The sequence below is a fragment of the Ahaetulla prasina genome, chromosome 4 (genome assembly GCF_028640845.1).
Source record: "Ahaetulla prasina isolate Xishuangbanna chromosome 4, ASM2864084v1, whole genome shotgun sequence".
Taxonomy (NCBI): Eukaryota; Metazoa; Chordata; class Lepidosauria; order Squamata; family Colubridae; genus Ahaetulla; species Ahaetulla prasina.
The window spans coordinates 28,186,599-28,209,740 of NC_080542.1; the positions used below are offsets into that span (position 1 = coordinate 28,186,599).

The following is a 23,142-nucleotide window of genomic DNA, read 5'->3' on the forward strand; positions in this document are numbered from 1 at the left end:
TGTAAGACTGCTGAGGCGTTTACGCTTAACAGACTAGCGTACAGTAGTTTCCGATTAGTTAGGATTGAGACTCATGTGGCGTTAACGGTTAACCTTACACACCCTTCAGCCTTTGGAGGGCGTCTTTTGCCTGTTTCGGGCTATCTTCCGCGCGCGCCGCGCTACCCAATCACAGTCCTCCTAGGGAGGAGACCGAGGGCGTGTCTCAATCCTTATGCAAAAAGCTGACGCTTATTAGCAGCGGGCACCGATGCGAGGAGGGCCTTCGGTTATGCTAATAATAGAATGCTATAGTTTTCCCCTGGACAGTTGATAGGCTCTCAAAATAGAATAGGTGTGGTTTGCATCCCTACATCCTATAGTATTACGCAACGCAGAGAATCCTGGTTTGGACGACCGTGCGTACCGAACTGCGGTGCAGAGATTATGCAAACGAGGCGAGGGACAGTGGGCGCGGCTTGCATAAGAAGATGCAAACGAAGAAGGGCGGGGCGCGCTGCCTGCAAGACGCGCGGGCAAAGGTGGCGGGCGACACCCGCATCTATTATGTTAATGAGGTCGGAAGGCGGGGCAGAATTGTCAGCTCAGGCTGCGGAGGGGAAAAAGGAGAGGGGGGAAAGCCCAAGGAAGAGTCCCCGCCTGCAGCGGCCCCATCAGCAACGGCAGAAGCAGGAGGAAGCAGAGCTAGAAGGATGCAGAACCCGGATAGTAGCTGACCCTGGGGGGGGAGCCCGGCCATGGCTTTCCTGGGGGGAGCCCGGCTCCTGGACTGGGCCAGCTCCCCCCCTCATTTGCAATTCAACCGCTTCGTGCTAACAGGCTACCGGCCAGTTAGCTCCGGGTCCGGCTGTCTCCGCAGCCTCTTCTACTTGCACAACGAGCTGGGCAACATCTATACCCACGGTGAGGATGCAGCAGATTGTCCTCCGAACCCCCATGCTTGCTTCTCCTACCTTCTCATCCCTCCGCTTCCGGGCTCCGATGCCCTCCGATCTCCGTGCCTTCCTCGCAGGGCCGGTCCCCGCGATTTCCCTGGCCGCCATCCGCGCTTCTGCCCATCCTGATAAGTCGGGAATTGCGTTGGGCATAGGGAGGCTTCCCCGCCCGACCCGCAGCTTTAGCCGGTTCCGTGTCCTTGCATGGCTCCCGTATTTCACAGGATGAGAAAATAAGTGGCAGCAGTGATTTTTCGGACGCCGGTCATCCCACAGAGCCAGTATCCCGATCCCATTCTTTTAAGGCCTGGATATGTTATTTCCCACCGGCAAAAGACTTGCAACCGACCCCTTCTGCTTTTCCCCCAGTCCTAAATCTATAGTTCAGCCCATTTAAATATTGAACCTCGCTATAGGGTATTTGACAGCCCAGGAGTAATACCCGTGGCATCACTTAGCCTGCCGGCTTAGCTTTCCTGCACCGCATCCTCAGACACATAACAACTCCAATTGCCAGCCAGCCCACCTTCAGGAGTTGAGGTACCTCCCTCCCTCTTCTTTGCACCCAGATATGTTTTTATCCAGACTTTTTTCAACTTTGGATTGTGTCCCCCCCACCCACTTGCTGACAAGTGAGGGATTATTCCTACAAGATGGCAAAAAGGCAAGTTTGCCATACTTGGGGCAAAGTTGTGCAGGAAAGCATGGCCATAGAGTTGTTTGATTGTAGCAGTGCCTTGCCTTCTCCCAGCAAGTTTGCTATGGGAGCCTTAGTTTGGATTCCATGGGCTTCAGTGAGCAAACTGAAGGACCAAGTTTGCACTTTGTATGCTTAAGGTCTAGGGTTCAATCCCTGGCATCTTTGTGTGGATTCATCATCACCTCTTGTTCCTTCTTGACCCTTGGTCTGGCATTTTAGTATGTATCCTGTCCTGGACTTAATTCTGTAGTTTTCATCCCTGACAAAAGACCCTAAGTGAGAATTTAAATGTTGCTAAACCACAACTCTGATCAATGATAGGAGTTGTTCTTAAGCAGTATTTAGAGGGTTGCTGTTTGCCCATTTATCAAAAAGTGAATAGGAATGGGTTGCATTAAAATTCCCCTAGGTTCAAGGAAACAAAGAAAGTGACTAGTCCTCATCATTCCCCCCCCCCATACTACATAGCTATGTGAATTGTTTTGTGACATGTTTATGATACTGAAGCAAACTTGGCCTTGCCTAGCTATGCTCGGAAAGTCAGATAAATAAATAACGACTGCCAATGAAAAATTCTGACTTTGCAAAACATGACATATATTCAATAGTCTGCACCACTTTGCAATCTGATATAAGCAAAAAATGTTGCAATTAAAATATATGGAGAGGAAAAAAAGTGCAAATGGAAATAGGCTTATTTCATTTATTTCAAATTGATGAAGCAGATCTACTACACAGAGCTCTCCTGCTCCTTTACTTGAGTAGCAGGATCATTTGTATCACTGCTTTGGTAGCTTTCCTGAACTTGCTGCCAGCTTGCAGTCATAAAAGCAGGGATCCTCATGAATATAGATTTGTGTTGGTGGATCACAAATTAAGGAAATCCGTTTTGGGTTGTTGATTGGAAGAAAAATAGTATCTAAAACATTCTTTCTCATTTTTTGAGAATTCAAAGGATGCTGTGGAAGTTTCATTAATTCTTATAACATCTTTGTAAACTAGCTTCATCCCCATATTCCTGATGTTTATGAAAACTGTTGTGAGTACTTGGCTGTGGTGATATTTGAAGCATTGCTTGTATTTTAATTATTCTATTGCATTAATTTTCTGTTGAAGGAAAGCCATGGTTTGCAACATATAATTTATACTAGGGCTTAATCAAATGCTGTATTCAAGGAAATGCTGATACCTGTTCCTGAAAATATATATTGTACTGTAAGGCCTTTATGAACCAATTGGGAAGAGGGTGTATGTTTGAATGTATTTAACTACATAGTTACATAAATTATACATATTTTTAATGTAATTTATGTAACCTTTCCCCCTCCCCCAACTTTAGTAGAATGATTTACCAAATTATTGGACTTTATTGTTTAAGGAAGCAACGTATATTCAGATTTTGTTTGCTGCATCCAAAATACGCTGAATGGCCTTTCATTTTTAAAAAGGTTAGAAAAAAAACCATGCAGGCAGAAGTCTACAGCTAATTCTATAAAAACTAAAATCAATGTATCTTAAATGATTTGTGGAAGCTATTTTTAGATGCATTCTCATATTATCCTCAAATTCTTGGCCCTTCTTACTACAAAAGTTGTGATCCAATTTCAAAATCTAGCTTTTAACTTGAGCATGTAAAGAAATAATACCTATATTCCTAATGGATGCAGCCACCATCCTTTAGGAATTGTTTGGGGATCCCGAATATGTGATTTTGCTTTTCGTTATGGAAAAGAGGCAGACTGTCAATATACCACATTTATACTGGGCAGTATTTAAACTGTTGGAATTGTGAGGTTGGGTTCTAGTTGTCTTCAAAGACAAAAGCTCCCCAGATTACTTAAAATTGGTCATTTACTCTCAGCCCAACGTGTTTGCCATGGTCTGTAATGAGAAACATTCGATGTTTGTATATCTACCCTAAATTCCTTGGGAAAAGGCAGGGAATTAGATATATTTTTTGGACAGAAATCTAATCAATGAATAAAATAATATGAAATAAAATAAAATAAATGAAGACAGGTGCCTTCAAGAACTGAACTTTTGCAGCCTTCTTTAAACAGCAGCCAGTGAGCTAAGATTATATAGGAAATGAATGCGTTTTTTGTTGTTTCATTATTTCCTGTGAGAAAATAAGAAAAGCTGTGGGCAAGTGCACTAGTCTGGAATAATAAAGGAGTGAAAAGGGAATAAGACTAGTTGTCACAAATTTTCTTAGGACCTTTCAAATTTCCTTTTGCTAGCTGTTCTTGTCAGTTGACCAATAAAGGCAGCCCTTCTTGACCTCTTACGCCTAATCAACCAAGGTGCCCAAAGAAGTTGTGCAAAACTGCTGCTTATTATTGCTTGTTGTGGGGAAAGAAGGAAGTAGAACGCTTCCTTTCTTAAACAGTTTTTTTGTGTGAATAGCTTTCCTCATTCTGGCTTCCTTCCAACATGGAGACTATAGTTCCTTTATGCTCCTCATCCTACCAGATCACGTGGAGCAAAACAGTATTTCTCAACCTCAGAAGCTTTAAGGTGGGTGGGCTTCAATTCTGGGATTTTAAGTCTACATATCTTAAAGTTGCTAAGGTTGAAATACATTGATTTAGACAATGCCACTTTAGGAAAAGTTGGCTTAGAAATTCTCATTTTTTTTAAGGATAGTATGGATTCATTTGTTTGTTATATTAATTGAGAGTTATTTGTCATGGATTAAGAGATGGTTTTAAGTGGAGATCAACTTTGACTGCTCTTTAGAAGGCCAGATCCTGAAGATGAAACTCAAATACTTTGGCCATCTAATGAGAAGGAAGGACTCATTGGAGAAGAACCTAATGCTGGGAACAATTGAGGGCAAAAGAAGAAGGGGATGACAGAGAATGAGTTGGGTGGATGGAGTCACTGAAGCAATTGGTGTGAGATTAAATGGACTTTGGGGGATGGTAGAGGATAGAAATGCCATAGGAATGTTGTCCTTAAGGTCGCGATGGGTCGGACATGACTTTGCGACTAACAACAACAAGAAGAAGAGATGTTTGTTGTCTGTGGCCACCACAATTCCTCTTAAGTGTTTTACAAGATTGGGGTTGCAAAAGCTTTCCTTGTGTCAAAGAAATCAAGAATGTGATAGGACCTTTTCCACCTTACAAAATAGACTAAGAGGCATAAGCACTTGTGAGCTGCAATATGTGCTTAAAAATGTGTGTTCTGCCAAGCTTCTGATTTTATGGCCACTGTAGACTAACCAGCTCTCCTTCTATCACATCTACAACCTAGATGGTGCATATTATTTTGTACCAAGCAAGAATCTGTGGGTTGAGGCTGAATCCTCCTTGAAACTGTTTCCAGAGTGTTCCTTTCTTTCCTATATACACTTTGTTTAAATGGACCTATTTCAATTTACTCAAGTCTATGCTATCCTCCCCACCAATCCCAAAGTGCATTTTTCAAGTGTATCTTGGTCATCAGAAATGTTCACCAAACCAGAATGTAGGAAGCTGGTTAGCCTGAAGTTTGTTTTTTTTTTAAATGGCATATCAATTGCTCTAAAAGTGTCCTGCTTGATGTTTTTCCTTGATGCTTTTCCTTGATGTTCCTCAGCCGGTCAACTAGAGCATCGTAATGAGAAAAGGCATTGTTCTCAGTCCATTGATGTCAAATGAGGGCAGGGAATAACAAGAGAACAGAGAAGCAGTTGTAAGTTGCCTGAGCGTGTTGAATGGCATGGGTAGAACACAGCAGTAAGCATTTGCTGGATAGATGACTTTGAACAATATATGTAGCAACTTCCAAAGTTCTCAGAAAATACCCTGAGCAGTGTTCTTGGGAGCAGTATTTCTCAACCTTGGCTGCTTTAAGAGGGGTGGACTTCAACTCCAAGATGGGAGCTGAAGTCCATCCCTCTTAAAGCAGCTAAGGTTGAGAAACTCTGTTCTGGAGATATGGAGCCCTGAGGGTGGGTGTGTTGATGCATGTTGTTTAATGAATCACTGTCCCACAGAGAAGACAAACATTTAGTTTTCTTCCCTCTAATAAGAAGAAAAAAACCCTGCTCTGGCTTAGCTCATTAGAGTCCAAGTTTCTAAATGGAGAGACTTCCTTCTACATTGTTTTCTTTGTCAAGGTAACGCCAGTCCGTCTGCTAAGGAATCTGTATATTGCAAAGGATTCTGGGAAGGGGGAGCTCTCAGGCATGGTGGATAATAGTGGACGTGCAGCCTTCTCATCCGGTTTATTCCATACTTTAGAAACAATTTGCATCTCCGGATTGCTTGGGGTGTGACCTAAATTTTGGAATTTCAGCCAGCATGGCCAAAAGGAGGCTGAGAGTTCTGGGACTTGTAGTCCCTCACGGGTGGAGTGTCTCAAGTTAGGGAAGATGATCGTAAAGAAGCAGGAGAGGGGAGAGAGATAGGAAGGAACAATGGCAATGCTATGGTAGAAATCCAGAAACTGCAAGTTAATTGCAACAACTTGTTTTGCAATTCTAATTTGTCTAGCAAAAAAGCTAAGGTTCAGATAGATCCCTGAGCCATGACAGCTGTTGAGTCAAGTGTTTGTGTTTGGGAGCTTGCCTGTATTCACTTCCCAGGAAAATTGACTTATGGACGCTATTGATTATTTTAGCATTACCGGGGTGGAGATCTCCAGGGAGTGTCCTGTACCAGGTGCCTGGGGTTGATTTGGCAACGTCACTTCTTAGGGTTGTGGCCCAGGAATGCAAAAGGAAGAAACAAGGGTGGGGTAAAAACAGGACAAGGTAAGCGTTGATCTGATCTAACATTCTTTTTCTAGTGATGACTAACCCAAAACTTCTGAGAAGCTTAGCGGTAGAACATGTAAGTGTTACTCATCTATTATTTGTCTTTTGGTGATTCTCTAAGCTACACTACTTTTGCATGTGGGGATTTTACTAGTTCTTCTAACTATTACCCATTGCTTGGGGAGGACTTTTGATTTTGACCAGCACTGTGCCTTGCACAACTGTAATTTCAGGGTTAAAGAATACCACATAATGAGCAGGAGTAGATTCTGTTTGATGCTTTATAAAGCCACTGGCAGTTGAATAAGCCATGCTATTCTTAGGTCATTGTGGTTTATTTTGATTTGGGTTTTTTTCTTCTTCTCCTATGCTGACTGTAGATCCTACCCCAAGGAGCAGATTGGACTAGATGACCTCTGGACCCTTCTTGTTCCAGCTATCAAGTCATCTAATTGGCTTGTTGTACAGCTCAACATAAAGGAGTTTAATCTGTCCAAGGGGAGCTTTCTTTCCAGTTCAGCCTAGCTTAGCTTTCATCTCTTACAGAATTGAGGAGTCCTGCTGGGAGGTGAGAAGGAATTACAGTTTATAAACATAGCAGGGCCTGTTTCTGGATTGGAGAAGAAACCTTGTTTAAGTATTTCATATTCTTTACCCAATACTGAAGGATAAGGGCAGGATATGATTACCATATTTGAGCTGCAAAAATCCCATTGACGGCAAAGACGCAGCACTTTTGTATCACTTTACTCTTGTCTAAAGGTCATTCTAATTTTCACAGACTAGAATAGAATAGAATTTTTTTTTATTGGCCAAGTGTGATTGGACACACAAGGAATTTGTCTTGGTGCATATGCTCTCAGTGTACATAAAAGAAAAGATACGTTCATCAAGGTACAACATTTACAACACAATTGATGATCAATATATCAATATAAATCATAAGGATTGCCAGCAACAAGTTATAGTCATACAGTCATAAGTGGAAAGAGATTGGCGATGGGAACTATGAAACGATTAATAGTAGTGCAGATTCAGTAAATAGTCTGACAGTGTTGAGGGAATTATTTGTTTAGCAGAGTGATGGCCTTTGGGAAAAAACTGTTCTTGTGTCTAGTTGTTCTGGTGTGCAGTGCTCTATAGCGTCGTTTTGAGGATAGGAGTTGAAACAGTTTATGTCCAGGATGCGAGGGATCTGCAAATATTTTCACGGCCCTCTTCTTGATTCGTGCAGTATACACGAACATACATACTGTATGATAGCCATAGGAGGTGTTATATGGTGCAGACTCTTCAGCAAAAAGTCATAGATACTACTGGTCTTGACTCTCTTGTTTTGCTAAAAGCTTTAACTTCTAAGATTTATGAAACAAAGAACTGTAGTACAGATATGGGCTAGGATGTATGTGTGTGTGGCAGATGATGTGACTTGTATAATTTGAAGTTAGTTACATACAGTGGTGGGATTCAGCCAGTTCGCACCACTTCGGGAGAAACGGTTGTTAACTTTCTGAGCAGTTTGGCAAACTGGTTGTTGGAAGAAATCATTAGGGCAGAGAACCGGTTGTTAAATTATTTGAATCCCATCACTGGTTACATAATATACCCAGTAACCACCTTAACAGGTAGCTGTTCCAGTAAACCCAAAACCGAAAGTGCCAGAGCATATTTCTCAGATTAAAATACCCAGAATTAATCCTTTGCTTCTTTAGTTGGGAACAGCAAAATCCCTGGTCAAACTAGAGGAAGATTGCTTATCCTGGGCTCTGTTTGGATGAGTGGGCTACAACCCAGAATTCCACAGGCAGTATAGCATTGCTAAGAATTCTGGGAATGGAAATGCACACATCTGGGGGACATCCAACTTTGGGAAGATTGGTGTAAAGATTCTATAGAGCAAGGAGGCTGCAGGGTCTAATTCTATAAACATTCATCTATCGCAGCATGGCTGGCTCAGGAATTCTGAGAATTGAAGTCCATAAAAGGGCCATAGTTCCCCACCCGTGATCTATCCATACTAACTATGTCAGTTTTTCAATGACCTCATGCTGATTTTTGAAGTCAGAGATCGGAGGCTGGATATGCCTCATGATTTGATAAGTCCACGCTTAGAGAAATTAAGTGACATTGTGTGGCCATGAGGTAGGAAGAGGACATTGACCTGGACTTTTCCTTCTCTTAAATGCTTGCACGTGGCTAAAATAAGATTCTATGTGTTCATCCTTCCTTCCTTTTGGCTTGGAGGATTTTGTCCAAATAGGGTGAGAGAACCAATACATCCATTGCTGTTTGCTGCAATTCTGAATCCTTTGCGTAGTGAAGAGAGTTTTGACTCTCCTTTGACAAATAGAAAACTGAGGCAGACGGCTTGGGATTCAGCCAGGACTTCATGAGGGTGGGACAGGAGTAGTAAAACCTGAATTCATTATTATTTAGAAGTTTTAAATTTGCCTTTTGATGGCTCACAAACATTTAAAAAACATCCCAATTGAATAAGATGGATTCACTCAGCCTAGAAAATTAAATAATACATTCTAAGAACAAATACAGTAAATGGGTCAACAGTAGCTAAAAAAAAAGAAAAAAAATCAATATTAATTGCTGCTTAAGGCTGAAGAGAACAGGATAAACTGCGCCTGATATCTGAAATGCGATTGTCCCAGGCAAATATGCTTATAAATGGAGTTTCACAATTGTGGTGCTGTCACAGAGAAGGCCTTCCAGGGAAAAGTTACCCACTGGTCACCAGAAATAGGAGACTGCAAAAAAAAGACTCTGAATAATCTTGTTTTGAATTATCTGTCCCAGCCAAAATTCTGCAATTTGCCTGGGACAGTGGATCTTCAAGGAGTTGGCTTGAAAAAAGCGAGTGGAAGGAAAAGATATCCATTCCTATTTGAAGCTGTGTAAATATCTTGGTTTGTAATAAGCTGTTTAGGGTGCTCCAGATCTGTTGCATTGGAATTCCCTTACAAATTGTGGTTTTGGAGGACACCAGTCTTGGGTTAGCTAAAACCATTGATAGATTTATTCAGTGTAGATTTTGTGCAATATCCTTTAAAAAAATAATTAAACTGGGGACAGAGATTCATTTTTCGTTACCCAGCTTTTTGCAGCTTGCAGAAACAGCTCATCAGATTACATTGTCAAGACTCTAAATCTTTTGAGAATCCCAAATTATGTCAATTATTTTCAATTCTTTGTGACTTTGGAACCATAATTACCGTACTCTTAACTTTGTCCTGTCAGATGGAAAGTTTAACACTAAGCCCTGCACTCTTTTCCTGAGCTCATCTTGAAATACTCCAAAGATACAAAACAATTATACACCTTCTATTTATCTTCCTATCTCCTTCTTTCCAAATAGCTAATGGTGATCCTATTATAGGCTCAGCTCTTTTCTCTCTTCCTTCCTCTCTCCCTCCCTCCTGCTTCTTTCCAGCCAGAGGACCCATTTCACAGGTCCCGTGGGAAGGAAGATACATCCTATCCGAGTTATGCTGAAATAGTAGTTTCTGATCTGAGTAGTTTACACTTTAGCAGCTGACCGTGTAGGTGGCAAGGAGAAGCCGATATGAACTCTTGCAAAGGTGTTCTGGGTGTTTAAGCACAAAATTGTTGGCTTTGCATAACGCCTTTTGCACATGTTTATGTATGCATGTACTGTATATGTACATGTGCATTTATATTCACACATAGCCCGTTTATTGTTGCTTTCATCATTGTCTCTTCTTTCTGCTGTTCCTTCGATGAGAATCCAGATCATCATCAGCTTGTAACGGTCCTGTGTATCCTGCACATAACCCTCAGTTGCTCAGTCTGCACTCAAATTCCGTTGTGGCACAGCCACACTGTTTTTGACTGCAGGCTGAGCAACTGAGGGAAATCTAATTTTGCTTACAAGTTCTCTGGAGGAAGGATGGAAGTTTTACTCTCTTTTAGTGCTCATGAGAGAGTGGTTAGCTTTTTGTTTAGCCCCTAAAGAACCTTTAAAATGACTTATATATGCCCCATACACCTCAGCAAGCATGCTCAGCGTGTTGTTCTGTGCTGCATGTGTTGCATATATAAATGACAACCCATAGAAATAAGTGAGGCTTGTCTTGTAGCTGGGAAAAGATTTGGTGTAAAGAGCAAAGGAAGTGTGTATTGATTCATGAGAGAGGGTGACAGTGGGTGGAAAGCAAGGGAATCCCCCTATCCCACTTCCAGGGAATCTCAGATGCAGTGGTGCAATATGATGCAGCGTATTTTCCCTTGCCCAAAACTGTATGGCTTGGGGAGTATCATTATTATTGATTAGTATTATATTGCCATGATGCCTCTGAGTTCAAAGTCCCATCAGTGACGCAACCATGAGGGAAGCAAGCAAAGGGCCGCGGTGTGGCTCAGGCTGTAAGATAGCCTGTTATTAAACACAGCTGCCTGCAATTACTGCAGGCTCGAGTCCCACCAGGCCCAAGGTTGACTCAGCCTTCCATCCTTTATAAGGTAGGTAAAATGAGGACCCAGATTGTTGGTGGGGGGGCAGTAAGTTGACTTTGTGTATAAATATACAAATAGGATGAAACTATTGCCTTACACAATGTAAGCCGCCCTGAGTCTTGGGAGAAGAGCGGGATATAAATGTAAATAAATTTTAAAAAAAAGTCAGGATGTGTGCAATAAGAAAGAGAAATGTCAAGAGAGGCACTGAATGGAAAGATAAGATACAATTGGAAAACTCCAGTTAGCTGCCTTTTCTTGAGCCTGGATATTGGATGAAGGCCACTTGCTTCCTAGCGTCTAACATTCTATATAATTCTTCAGGTTGTTAGATTTATATATACCTTGTGCCCCTCAAGAGAGAGATCGTGCATGAAAGCCTAATACACGATGACTTCCCAAGGCCATCACTGCTTTATGGCTAACTGTGGATTTGCATACTTGCCTCTCCCGCTTCTGGTATAGCATTGAAATGTCAGACTAAAGCAAAGAGCTAGAACAGGGGTGTCAAACTCGCTGTTTCTCCCCCTTCGCTAAACTGGGTGGGAGCGGGGCCAGCATGCGATGCATCTGGCCCGCGGGCTGTGAGTTTGACACCCCTGAGCTAGCACCTTTCCATTTAAGTGCAGTAAATTTTGCATCCTCAGCCTAAATCTGTGGTGTAGTTAAGACATTCGCATACAATTTCAACTATTACCCTGCACAGACCCACCCAATTTTTAAACCTAATTTCCCCGCCCAATTTCTAAAAGCTATTTTCAGTTGCTTTCAAGTTTCTTAGCACTTGAAAGTTTGGGTGTTTGAATTCAGGTTTTGTTACCTTTCTTCTCTAGGTTAGAAATCAGGTTGCTCGGTAGATTGAGGGTGGGTTTATGACAGAAATGACAGCAACTTGATATATTTTCTTCTAAAATAAAAACCTCCTCCTCCAAAAACTGAGTTGCATAGCTTGTTTAATTGGTTTGGCTGCATTTTGGAGGCATTTGCTGCTGTACAGTTAGAGCTTGGGTACCAAATTTCTTCTGTCAGCAAAATTTACAGTTGCAATTTTTCTGCTGACGCACCATCCCTGTTGTCCTTGAGGCTGTCATCCCATCCGATGGAATTTCTAGGGACCAGTGAGAACTAAGGTGAAAAAACACTGAGGTATCTCTTCACTGAAATACCTGGTATTGGCTTCAGTGGCTTGGTTTTATGATCATCATCATTTCTTTGATCCTTAAATGCAGAGTTTTAGATTCCAAGCCCACAATCCTCCCTATCAGTGGGAACATTCTTAAAGACATAGTATGGTAGGAAGATACAGGTAGTCCTCGACTTATGACTACAATTGAGCCCAAAATTTCTGTTGCTAAGTGAGATGTTTGTTAAGTGAGTTTTATTTTATTTACTTTCTTGCCAGAGTTTTTATGTGAATTAATGTGGGTTTTTAAGTTAGCAACGTGGTTGTGAAGTGAATGTGGCTTCTCCATTGACTTTGCTTATCAGAAGGTTGTAAAACGGAATGACATGATCCTAGGACATTGCAACTATCATAAATATGAGCCAGTTGCTAAGTGTTTGAATTTTGATCACATGACCATGGGGATACTGCAACGGTCGTAAGTGTGAAAAACGGTCATAACTCGCCTTTTTTCAGTGCCATTATAACTTCGAATGATCACTAAATGAATTGTTGCAAGTCGAGAACCAACTGTATATCTTTGGATGTAAAATATTGAAATTCCAGTGTTTAGGTCAGGCAGGAAAAGTTATGTCAATTTTTCTTTACCTGGAAGACGTGGTTGCCTGTAGTTCTGACTGTCAGAACTATATTATGGGAGTTGTAGGAGACCCCAGGTTTGGGGAACTGTTAGTTTAGACCAGTAGTTCTCAATCTTTTCTTCACCACAGACCCCCTTTGAATACTTTTTGTATGGATGAAGGCCACAGACCAGGCGTGAAATCCAGCAGGTTCTGACAGGTTCTGGAGAACCGGTAGCGGAAATTTTGAGTAGTTCGGAGAACCGGTAAATATCACCTCTGGCTGGCCCCAGAGTGAGTGGGGTGGGAATGGAGATTTTGCAATATCCTTCCCCCAGGAGTGGGGAGGAAATGGGGATTTTTCAATATCCTTATCCAAGAATGGGGATGGAATGGAAATTTTGCAGTATCCTTCCCCAGCCACACCCACCAAGCCACGCCCAGCAAGCCACGCCACAGAACTTATAGTAAAAAAAATTGGATTTCATCATTGCCACAGGCGCCAGGATTTAAATCATAACATTTCTTCAAGCCCCTCTGATGACATTGCAGCCCTTGAGGTGTCAGTAGACCACAGGCTGAGAACCATTGGTTTAAACAGTGTTGAATTTAAAGGAGGGCTTGTAGTAAAACTTTGCCTGTCCTTTTCTGGATGTAGCTTTGGCCAGATTTAAAAAGCGGAGATTTCTCTTTGCATTATCAAGATAAAGTAACCTGCTCTACCAAGGTTGTCAGTTCTTGCTGAGCCTTTCATGATGGAAGTAGCACTCTTGGCCACTCAATCAGGGCCACATCAGGGTTGTTTGACCTCAGGGGCCTGGGGTGGGTGTGGCCAAGGTGGGCATGGCCAGCTCAACATCACTAGTGTCAGGGGCGCCTATGGTGGGCCAAGTGCTCTGCCAGGGAAAATGGGCTCCTCAACTCCGTTTTTTGCTGCGATGGCCTCCTGCAACCCTCTGCCAGTAAAAATGGAGCTTGGGAGGACTGCGCGCAGCCCTTCCAAACTGTTTTCATTGGCAGAGACACCGCAGGCCAGTCCTTCGCTGTTTACAGGGTGGCCCAGGGGTGAAATGCTCCCGGTTCGGACCGGATTGCTCAATCCAGTAGTGATTGCGGCAGGTGGTTTGGAGAACCGGTAGCAAAAATCCCTGCCCCCCCTCCCATGCCTAGCTGAATCGCGTGATCATCAGAGGTGTTTTTTTTTTTACTTTTAAAAGCATTTTTTCTTTGGCCAAAAAAAATGCTTTTAAAAGTTAAAAAAAAAAAGCTTTTGATGATCACGCAGCTCAGCTGGGATTGTCAGAACCCTTTAAAAGTATTTTTTCTATAACCTCTTCTGCCAAAGAGGCTGTAAAAATGCTTTTAAAAGGTTCTGGTGATCAGGTAACTCCGCTGGGATCGTCAGAACCCTTGAAAAGCATTTTTTGTACAACCTCTTTGGCTGAAGAGGTTGCAAAAAAAATGCTTTTAAAAGTTTTTTTTTTTTAAAGTTGGCCACGCCCACCCAGTCACATTACCCACTCCACCAGCCACACCCACAGAACCGGTAGTAACAAATTTTACATTTCACCCCTGGGGTGGCCCCATAGGCACCCAATGAGCTGGATTCGCCCCCCCTCTCCCGGGTCTTGAGTTTGACAACCCTGTTTTAAGAGATTCAAGGTGTTCTTCCTAAATATAACTCCCCCCACCCCTTTGATTCTTGCCTCTCCGTCTTGGTCAATTTTACTTTAACTGAATTTTAAATTTAAATTTAAGATCCTTATTTATTTATTTATCTATTTATTTATTAGACTGCATTTTAATTGAATGACTATAAACTGCCTAGAATTGCTTATGGCAAGATGGGCAGCATGTAAGTTAAATAAATCAACTCCTATCCTTTTTTCCTATTTTTATCTCCTGACTACTACCCAGTGTTCTTGTTATATGTCAGACAAAGCTGAAAGAAATACATCTTTTTCTTTCGTTCGTTCTTTTTTTTTTTTTTTTTTGCAATGGTTAGGATAAAATACCAATTAACACTGTTTTTCATACTGTTGTTAAAGGCACAGAAATCCTATTAGCAAAACACGTTTAGCCATAAGCTTTCTGCATGCTAGCCACGATGCCTAAGTTTGTGACACTACCTCTAGTCTAGTAGCAGGCCTCCTGAGTTTTATTTGTTGACTCCATCACTTGTAGAATCTTCTCTTGGGCCTGCCTGACACAAGTAGAATTGCTGGCCCTTAATGAACTTTTAGGTTTGGTGGGGGGTGTTTATCATCTTCCTAATTGAGATCTGGCTTCAGGCAGCCTCAATTAGCACAGTAATTGGGCTCAAGGAGACCTAATCTGTTTGTGTAAAGCTGCAACCTCTGGGGAAACAAGATGAGACAAAAGAGGATAAGGTCAAGCATATACATGTGCAAATCAGAAATGAATGAAATTCATTGGGTTTGGTGTGAAAAGGAAATCTACTCCAGAATATAGTAATAGGAATTTACCATGTTTTTTCCTCAGAATAATTTTTAGGAATCATCAGGCCTGGATGACAGATAGCTTGAGAATGACGAGTTGGTATCAAATAAGTGTGAAGATATCCTCATATTTGTGAGTTGTTTTCTTTGAAGGAAAAAAAATATCAAAGAATGCCACATGAGTTTTACTAGTTACGTTGGACAGCAAAAAGCACTGTGGGAACAGTTCTGTCCTTATTGAGGTAAGAAGATGCTATTCTGTAGGATTCAAATTCAACTTGTGGACATTTGCATCTTAGTGCAAGTTAGTACAGTGCATTAACTTTAGTAGCTATTCAGTTGCCAGCGCTTGGTCATTGCAGGAAGGAATATGGGGAAGTGGTTTCAGAATGGGGAAGTCATGTAAAATTCTATATGTCTGTATTTCTCTGCTCTGAGAGTTTAAAAGAAAGTAGACTGCATATGCCATTCTGATAGCACTTCCAGAGATCCTTCCCTACAACCACTATATGCCAGAACCTGGATAGCTAGTGCACAGAGTAAATCCTCGACTTACAACCATTTGTTTAGTGATCAAAGTTACAGTGGCACGGAAAAAAGATGAGTTATGATTGTTTTTCACTTACGACCCTTGCAGAATCCCTGTGGTCACATGATCAAAATTCGGACACTTGGCAACTGGCATTTATTTATGACTGTTGCAGTGTCCTGGGGTCATATGTTCACCTTTTGTGACTTTCTGACAAGCAAGGTCACTGGGGGACCAGATTCAGTTTACAACCGTATTACTAACTTAACAACTGCAGCGATTCACTTAACAACTGTGGCAAGAAAGGTCGTAAAATGGACCACAATAGCAACTGTCTTGGTTAGCAACAGAAATGCTGGGCTCAATTATCATAAGTAGACAATTTATGGTGTTCCCTCTCCCCAAAAAGAGGTTTGGAAATCATGTAAAACCCCAAAGAGATATGACAGCGTTTCTCAACATCGGCAAGTTTAAGCTGCAAATATGGCTGTGGAATTCTGGGAGTTGAAGTCCATGCATCTTAAACTTGCCGATGTTGAGAAACACTGAGATATAATGGTACATCGGTACCTCTCTGCTCAGAGAACCAAAGAAAAAGTTTTAATAGTGTAGATTAAGAAAAATCACAAACTTGGAGATCTACAAGTGGTTTTTAATTCTAACCTTTTCTCTTTGTACTTGTGCTTTTTTTTTGGACAAATCTCCAGTATATCATTCACAAAAAATGACTGGGACAAGGATGCTATGTCTTTCATCCCCCGTCCCCTAACATTTTTGAATGTTGCTGAAGGTTTCCTCACCTGAAGTAAAAAGAGGAAATCAATAAACCAGCTTCCCCAAGTCTGATATTTTTCAGATATGCTGGGATTTCAAATCCCAGAATTCCCAACTTTCATGCAAACCCAACACATTAAGAAGTCACCAAGCTGTGGAAGGAATAGGAAAGTTGTACTAAAGCAAAAGTTATCTCTAAAAATGAGGGCTTTTAAAAATAGGAAGAATCTCCCTCCACAAAAATGCTTTGGTGTAATTTCTGAGTCTATGAAATTTCTTTCATCGTTGCTCTGTGACAGCTGATGAACAAAAGATGCTGCTTGGGTCAAACATACATTATGGATGGAATAAGATGCAGGAAATGCTGATAGGATTGCAAAAAAGGGCAGGGATCTCTGATACTATCCCTATTTGGAGTCTGAGTAATAATCCTTTCTCTCAGTTCTTCCTCTTTCCTCTTCTTTCAGGTATCCCTCTGCTGGGGTTTCTCTTCGTGCTGCCGCTGACCATTCCATGGGCACGACTTTCAGAATCATGGCTGGGAGTTGTGCACTATTTGGCTTGCATTTTTCCACAGCTGGGCAGCGTGCTTTACCATCTCTTCATGAATCATGAGGGAGGCCCTGCTGTTTACCATACCTTGCTCACCCTGGATATGTGTGGGGTATGCATGGTCAACACTTTGGGTGAGTTAAAATGCTCCCTTGTTATCCATGGATGACTTACTAGATTGGAACAGCAAAAAAGGGACAAAGTTGCAATGCGTACTGAGAACACAGGAGGGCTGAAAGCGGTATTTTTTGAGCTGGGAGCAAGTTGCATAGAGGACATATGAGCCAAATTGTGTTGGCTTTGGGTACTGAAGAGCCAATCTTTATGTGATGGCAAAAGCCATCTTGGGTAAGAGCTTAAGAATGAAGAGGTAGGGGGGTTGAGCAGTTCTGGTTCTGCTTGGAAACAAAATACTCATGCTGACTTAAAAGAAACTGAATTTAAAACAATGAAAAACATATTATCCGTGAATGATCCTTGCATTGTAAAGATTATTTGGGGAAAAGGAGGCTTTTCATTGTTGTAAATACAAGACTGTTTGTTCTGGGAGAATCTGAAGGACAGCTGAAATATTTCAAGAGTGCTACATGTAGTCCTTGCTTAACAACTGTTTACAATAGACTTAAAAAAATGTTTTGACCCATTATCAAATTTATACCTCCTGCACACATTCTTCTGAGATCATATGATCACATTTCAGGCACTTGGCAACCAAGCATTTGTGACTGGTTGCAAAATCCTGCAGTCATGTAATCACAATTTGCAACTTTTTGGCCATTTTCTAGCAGAAAACAGCAAACAATTTCCATTGGATATGCTGGATTTGTTTAATGACCATGTGGCTCAACCAAGTGATTCGCTTAACTTCTACACTGATTTCCTTTATAATTGCTGTAAAAAGATTATAAAATTGAATCTGGTCAATTTATTTAGGCCACAATGACTTTTAAAATTCCATGCTCTATTGTGGTTGGAGACAACATGTAGTGACTGGCCATGTAAGCTGATTGCCATTGTTTTTATCTTTAATTTCTTGGTGGACTGACTGTCTCTTTCCACACAGGTGCTCTACCGATCATCTACTGCACGTTGGCCTGCTCCCCACTTCTTCGTTCTATTGCCCTGCTGGCCTACACAGGCTTGTCAAGCTATGGTATCTTTTGTGCAGTGACTGCTCGTTCCAGTGTCCGGCGCTTACGAGCCTTTGCCTGGCAGGCTCTGTTCCGCTTCTTCTTCTTCTATTTGCGGTGGGTGGGATTAGGCACTGGCCATCCCACCTCTCTGCGTTCATACCTCATTATGGACGGTCTGGCCTTTCTTGGGGGCGTCATCAACATCTCGCGAGTGCCTGAGCGCTGGAAGCCAGGCTGTTTTGACTATTGGTTCAACAGCCATCAGATTATGCACGTGCTGGTGGTGGTCAGTATACTCTATCTTCACTGGGGAGTAGTGGCTGATCTTCATTGGATTGCCAACTATGCCTGTCCAAAGGAATGACCACAATATGTTTGGATTCACCCCTTCCACAGAAAATCTGCTGACTGAGAAGTGGGTGACGTATAAGGTGTGAACCACTGTTCTCATTGTTCAAGATCTTCTACAAGGGCTGAAGTACATAAGAAAGGACATCTTCTGGATGCGATTTATTTAAGAGGCTGCATTTTTTTTCCCTATGGGGTTAATACAGTAGTTTCCTATTGGTTGATTATTCATGGATCAATTTGTTTAGGATTTGTATACTTCTGAGTCTAAAGTAATGAATTTCCACCACTTGAGGTTCTTAGATCAATTTGTGCAGTTCAACTATTCTTCCAAATTGCAAGAGGGAAACATAATTTGGTTAAAAACAATCTTGATCACTAATAAGATTGAATCAGATAAATAATCCACTGTACTAGTGAAGATTCCCATCCCATCTCCAACTCTTACTTTTGTTTGCTGTAGGACTTTTTGTTATCAGAGCTGTTCTTGAGGTAGCTTTGATGATAGTAGGAAGAACCTGATCAGTTGTTTCTCTTTTTTTTAAAATTTGCATTGAAAATGAAATGGGCACTGGGAAAAGAGAGATGTTCTTAGTAGAAGATGTTGGAGCTGAGTGCAAAGCATTTTTAGAGGCAGTTACTTAAATACTTTTTATCCAGGTGTCTTTCGGACACCATGCAATACTTTCTGATTTTTAAAAGGGCTTGTCAGACACCAGAATATTAAACTCTGCTGCATAGTTTAGTTTTTCTTTACCTATCAGAAGGATAATCAGGAGCCTTGAAACTGGATTTGGGTTGAAGTTGAAGAGTCCTGATTTCAATTTCTGGCTAATGTCATCAACTTTAGGGCCATGACTCTTTTGCAGCATACCTCAGTTTCCTATCTCTCTCTCTTGGCAGAGTGTACAATGTTTATGGTCAGACTGGAATTCTTTTTTCTGCTACCACATTCCAATTTTACCCTGACCAGAGCAATGCTTTTCAAAGCTTTATAGTTTTGTATGAATTTGGAAGAACTCTTTCTACTCCATTGATATGGCTGCTGCAATTGCAGTAATCCAGTAATGGGTAAGCGCTGCTATCTTTTCCCCTTTGTTACTGTCCTGACTGGTCCATTAACTACAGCTTCTAGATTTTGGTTCCCTTCTTTCAATGGCTTCTTGAATTGGTCCATTCTGAAGATTTTGCTTTTTAATTTGATTTATTTTTGATACAAATAGAATCCTGAGATTGATTCTTCATCTGAAGAATTAAATTTTTAACTGTTGGTCCATGTCAGAATTTTTGAGAACATAATCAGGAGTGGCAGGTTGAGGATCAAAACAGCATTGTAGCAAATATTTTACAATCTCTTGGCTTAAAATTAGGAACTGGGAGAGCTAGCATTTCTTTTAGGTGCCTAAATTTCATAGTCCTTAGCCTGAACTATATTAGATCCTGATGCATGTAAGATTATTGTCTAAATAGGGATAAAGTATGTGAGATCTTACAGGCCCTGATGATCTTCCACATCTGAACACTCAAATAATTGTGCATAATGCTACTTTCAATGTAAAATGGATTTTCAAGTGGAATTTGTTTTAGTGTTTTATGGCAGATCTTAAAATCAGGGTTTTTTTTGGTTTAGCCTCAAAATACACCTAAATCAAGCAACCCATTCAATATTTGGTAGCCCTTTATATTTTGCATTTATGTAGATCACTGTAATTTGGCTTTTAAAAAGCTATGTGTAGGGGTTCTACTTGAAATGGGGGAATTCTCTATTTTCTATGCAGCACAAGTTACTTCATATTGTTTTAGTGAGCGAGGCACAGAATATTTAAGAAAATGGTTAAAGTATTTTATGTGACCTTTACTGAAAACTAGTTTCCGATGTATAGTAAGCCAACCCACTTGGATTTTAGTTTAATTTATGGTCAAATAAGACAAAAAATCTACTTGTATCTTTCTAAGAATATAAATGGTAATGGAAACTGGTTTCTCCAAGGAAAGAAATTTGGAAAGGGAAGAGGATGATACTGTGACTAACATATCAACTAAAATAAATCATTTCTGATTCCTTTAAAGATCAAAAATTGTTCTCCTGCAGCACCTGTAAAATCCGCCTTGTTAAAACCAGCCAGACTGAAAAACAACCATGTAGATGTGGAGACCAATTTTGATTTTTAAAAGAATCAGGAAAAAACAAACCTAACATTAATCTATACAATATGTTAGTTTGGATGTATCCTTTTTCAAAAAGGTAACTAGGATGAAACATGAAAGTGTCTGATGTAACTTAACAAGCTGAAAAGTGAGTCAATCAAATCCTTGAAGGAATAGAGTGAAGGTTAAACAATTTCTTTGTTCTGGGTTGCAAGTAGATCTATGTTATGAAAAGGGAAACAGTGACCTAAACCTTCCATGTTAGAATGTGAATTTTGTGTCATACGGCTACATTTTGGAAGTGGGTTTAATTTGCTGCTAACAAAGTCTTGTCTCTTGTTATCTCAGGGTAGATGAACATTGCTGATGTTCACAGCTTCTGAAGTTGAAGCGTCACATATCTTTAAAATAAAAGAGCAAGGCACCACATCCAAAAAATGCACTTCATATGGGAGGGAGGGAGAGACGGGAATTTTAAATATTTAAGATCCAGAACTTTTTTAAAAAGGCTGAAAAAAAAGTTGGGCAAGTGGCAGATTTGGGCTTTTGATAAAAATGTTTAAAATGGGGCTGAAATGAACTTCAAATCTTTTTAATTCTTCCAGCTTATGGTGGTTATACTATCCCTAATGCGAGATGGCTCCTTCATTATGTCTATTCGGGTATTCATCAATTTTCATTCTGAAGCAGTGGAAATGGAGTCTTAAAATACTTTCACATTGACGTCTTTTATTGTGTTTCCTACATTTGAATGACTTGCTGCTAAGAGCAAGATCTATGATCTTAAATTGTGGTTCCACTAAAACTACCATGCTGGTGGGAACTAATTGGAATCTTTTACAAGTAAAGGACATGTTTCTTCTGGAAATCATAACTACGGTTGAAGATTCTACTACCGGTACTATAAGCTTTCTCTATATTTTTATAAAACAACTGCATGTTTTATAAAAATTTAACTACAAAACATGTTTAGCGAAACATAGATCAGCTCAGTGCTAATAACTTGCTTATTGAAAATTTAGTTTTCAGTTAAACAACTATGTTCTAGAAGTTTCATCATATTTAGCTGAAACTTTGTACCCTGTATTCACTTGATGTTTTAAATTTTTTACTTCGGGTTTTCAACTAGAATTACATATCTTTAGATTTTAAAAGTATCTACATACATTTGAATTGAATTTCAGATTCTGGAATTCAATACCTGGTCAAAAATTTAACACCTCATTCCTCTTACAATCTAGGCCTGATGGCGAACCTATGGCACGTGTGCCAGAGGTGGCATGCAGTGCCTCTCTGTGGGCACATGAGCTGTCAGCCAAGCTCAGCTGAGCATGTGCAAGGCACATGAGCAGGTGCACATGCGCGGGGGGGGAGGGTGAAGTTGATGTGCAGGGCGCATGCACTTGCATTGCACTTTGTAGGTTCGGGCACGCATGTGCATTCGTGGCCAATGTGCTTTGGCCACTTGATCGGGAAAAGGTTAGATATCACTAATCCAGGCTAAAGAGAATAAGAATTAAATTAGCTATGAAGCAATAATATTGGCTAAAAGAAAAAAATTTAGAAGGAACTTTATAAGATCAACTTAAATTTTAGAAAATGAGATGCTAGTTTTGGAATTTCTAAGATCTCTTCGTCAGGTAAAAATAGACTAACATAACACAGTTTAACAAAATCATATTGGTTGAAAGGATTATGACTGGTATTTAAGGTATTTTTGCCTTAAATCTTGTATCATGGAAATCTTGCTACTGAAATTTAAGATTGGCACTGGAAAACTACACCTGTTAAATATTCTGATAAATGGACACATTCTTTTTGTCTATGTAAAAAACAACAAGAGATTTCCCAATAGCAGCCACAAAGTATAAAATCTATTATACATTGTCACCTATTGTTTTACAGGTTACAATCAGGTTGTCATTACTGATGGAAACCACAAGATGCTTATTGCCTATTTCATGCTATTTGGGCATGTCCTGTTCCTTCTTTTCTTTTCAACCTTGCCCGCTTCCATTCTGTTATTTCTATAAAAAGCAGGATACAACAGCACTGTGCTGATGGTTTGTCAGAATTATGTAGGACTAGACTAGACTAGACTGCTCAGCTATCAATGATTTAACGTTATTATTTTTACCAAGTTAGCGCCAGGCTGAAATCATATAATAAAGAATGATGGCATCAATGTACTTTTTGCCCCTTTGCTGGTTAAATAGCATAGGGCAATCTGGAAATTCACATATATTGCCTATTTAAGAGAAAGGAAGCAAAGAAAAATGTCAGCTTTTGCAGTAACTTTTTAACTTCAGTTTGGGTTACAACATAATACAATAGAGTCAGCCTACAGATGAGAAACACTGCCTGCAACCAGATTGACCCTCCCCATTTCCTACTTCTTCCTGTAGTGCCTTGGTTGGCTGCTATTTTTCCTACTAGCAGATATGCAGAAGAGAAATTATAGCCAGAAATATCAGTTGCTTTGGTTGTGAGGTATTGCATACATAAAATCAAAGCAGTCTCATTCTATGAGGCAGAACAGATGCCACAGGAGTGGGACAGGAATTGGTGAACTGGTGGCAAATTTCATGCTGA

General features: G+C 40.6%; 1 protein-coding gene across 2 annotated transcripts; it reads left to right on the top strand.

Moving 5' to 3' along the window:
• The first annotated feature begins 202 nt into the window (after positions 1-202).
• Positions 203-21,273, top strand: PAQR4 (progestin and adipoQ receptor family member 4). Of its 2 annotated transcripts, XM_058183903.1 has the most exons (3): positions 236-903; positions 16,837-17,055; positions 17,985-21,273. In XM_058183903.1, the coding sequence occupies exons 1-3, from the start codon at positions 738-740 to the stop codon at positions 18,416-18,418; spliced, it is 819 nt and encodes a 272-aa protein (XP_058039886.1). In that variant the 5' UTR covers positions 236-737; the 3' UTR covers positions 18,419-21,273. The 2 variants fall into 2 exon arrangements, with proteins under 2 accessions (XP_058039887.1, XP_058039886.1); XM_058183904.1 differs by lacking the exon at positions 16,837-17,055 and having other exon boundaries at positions 203-903.
• The last annotated feature ends 1,869 nt before the right edge of the window (positions 21,274-23,142 follow it).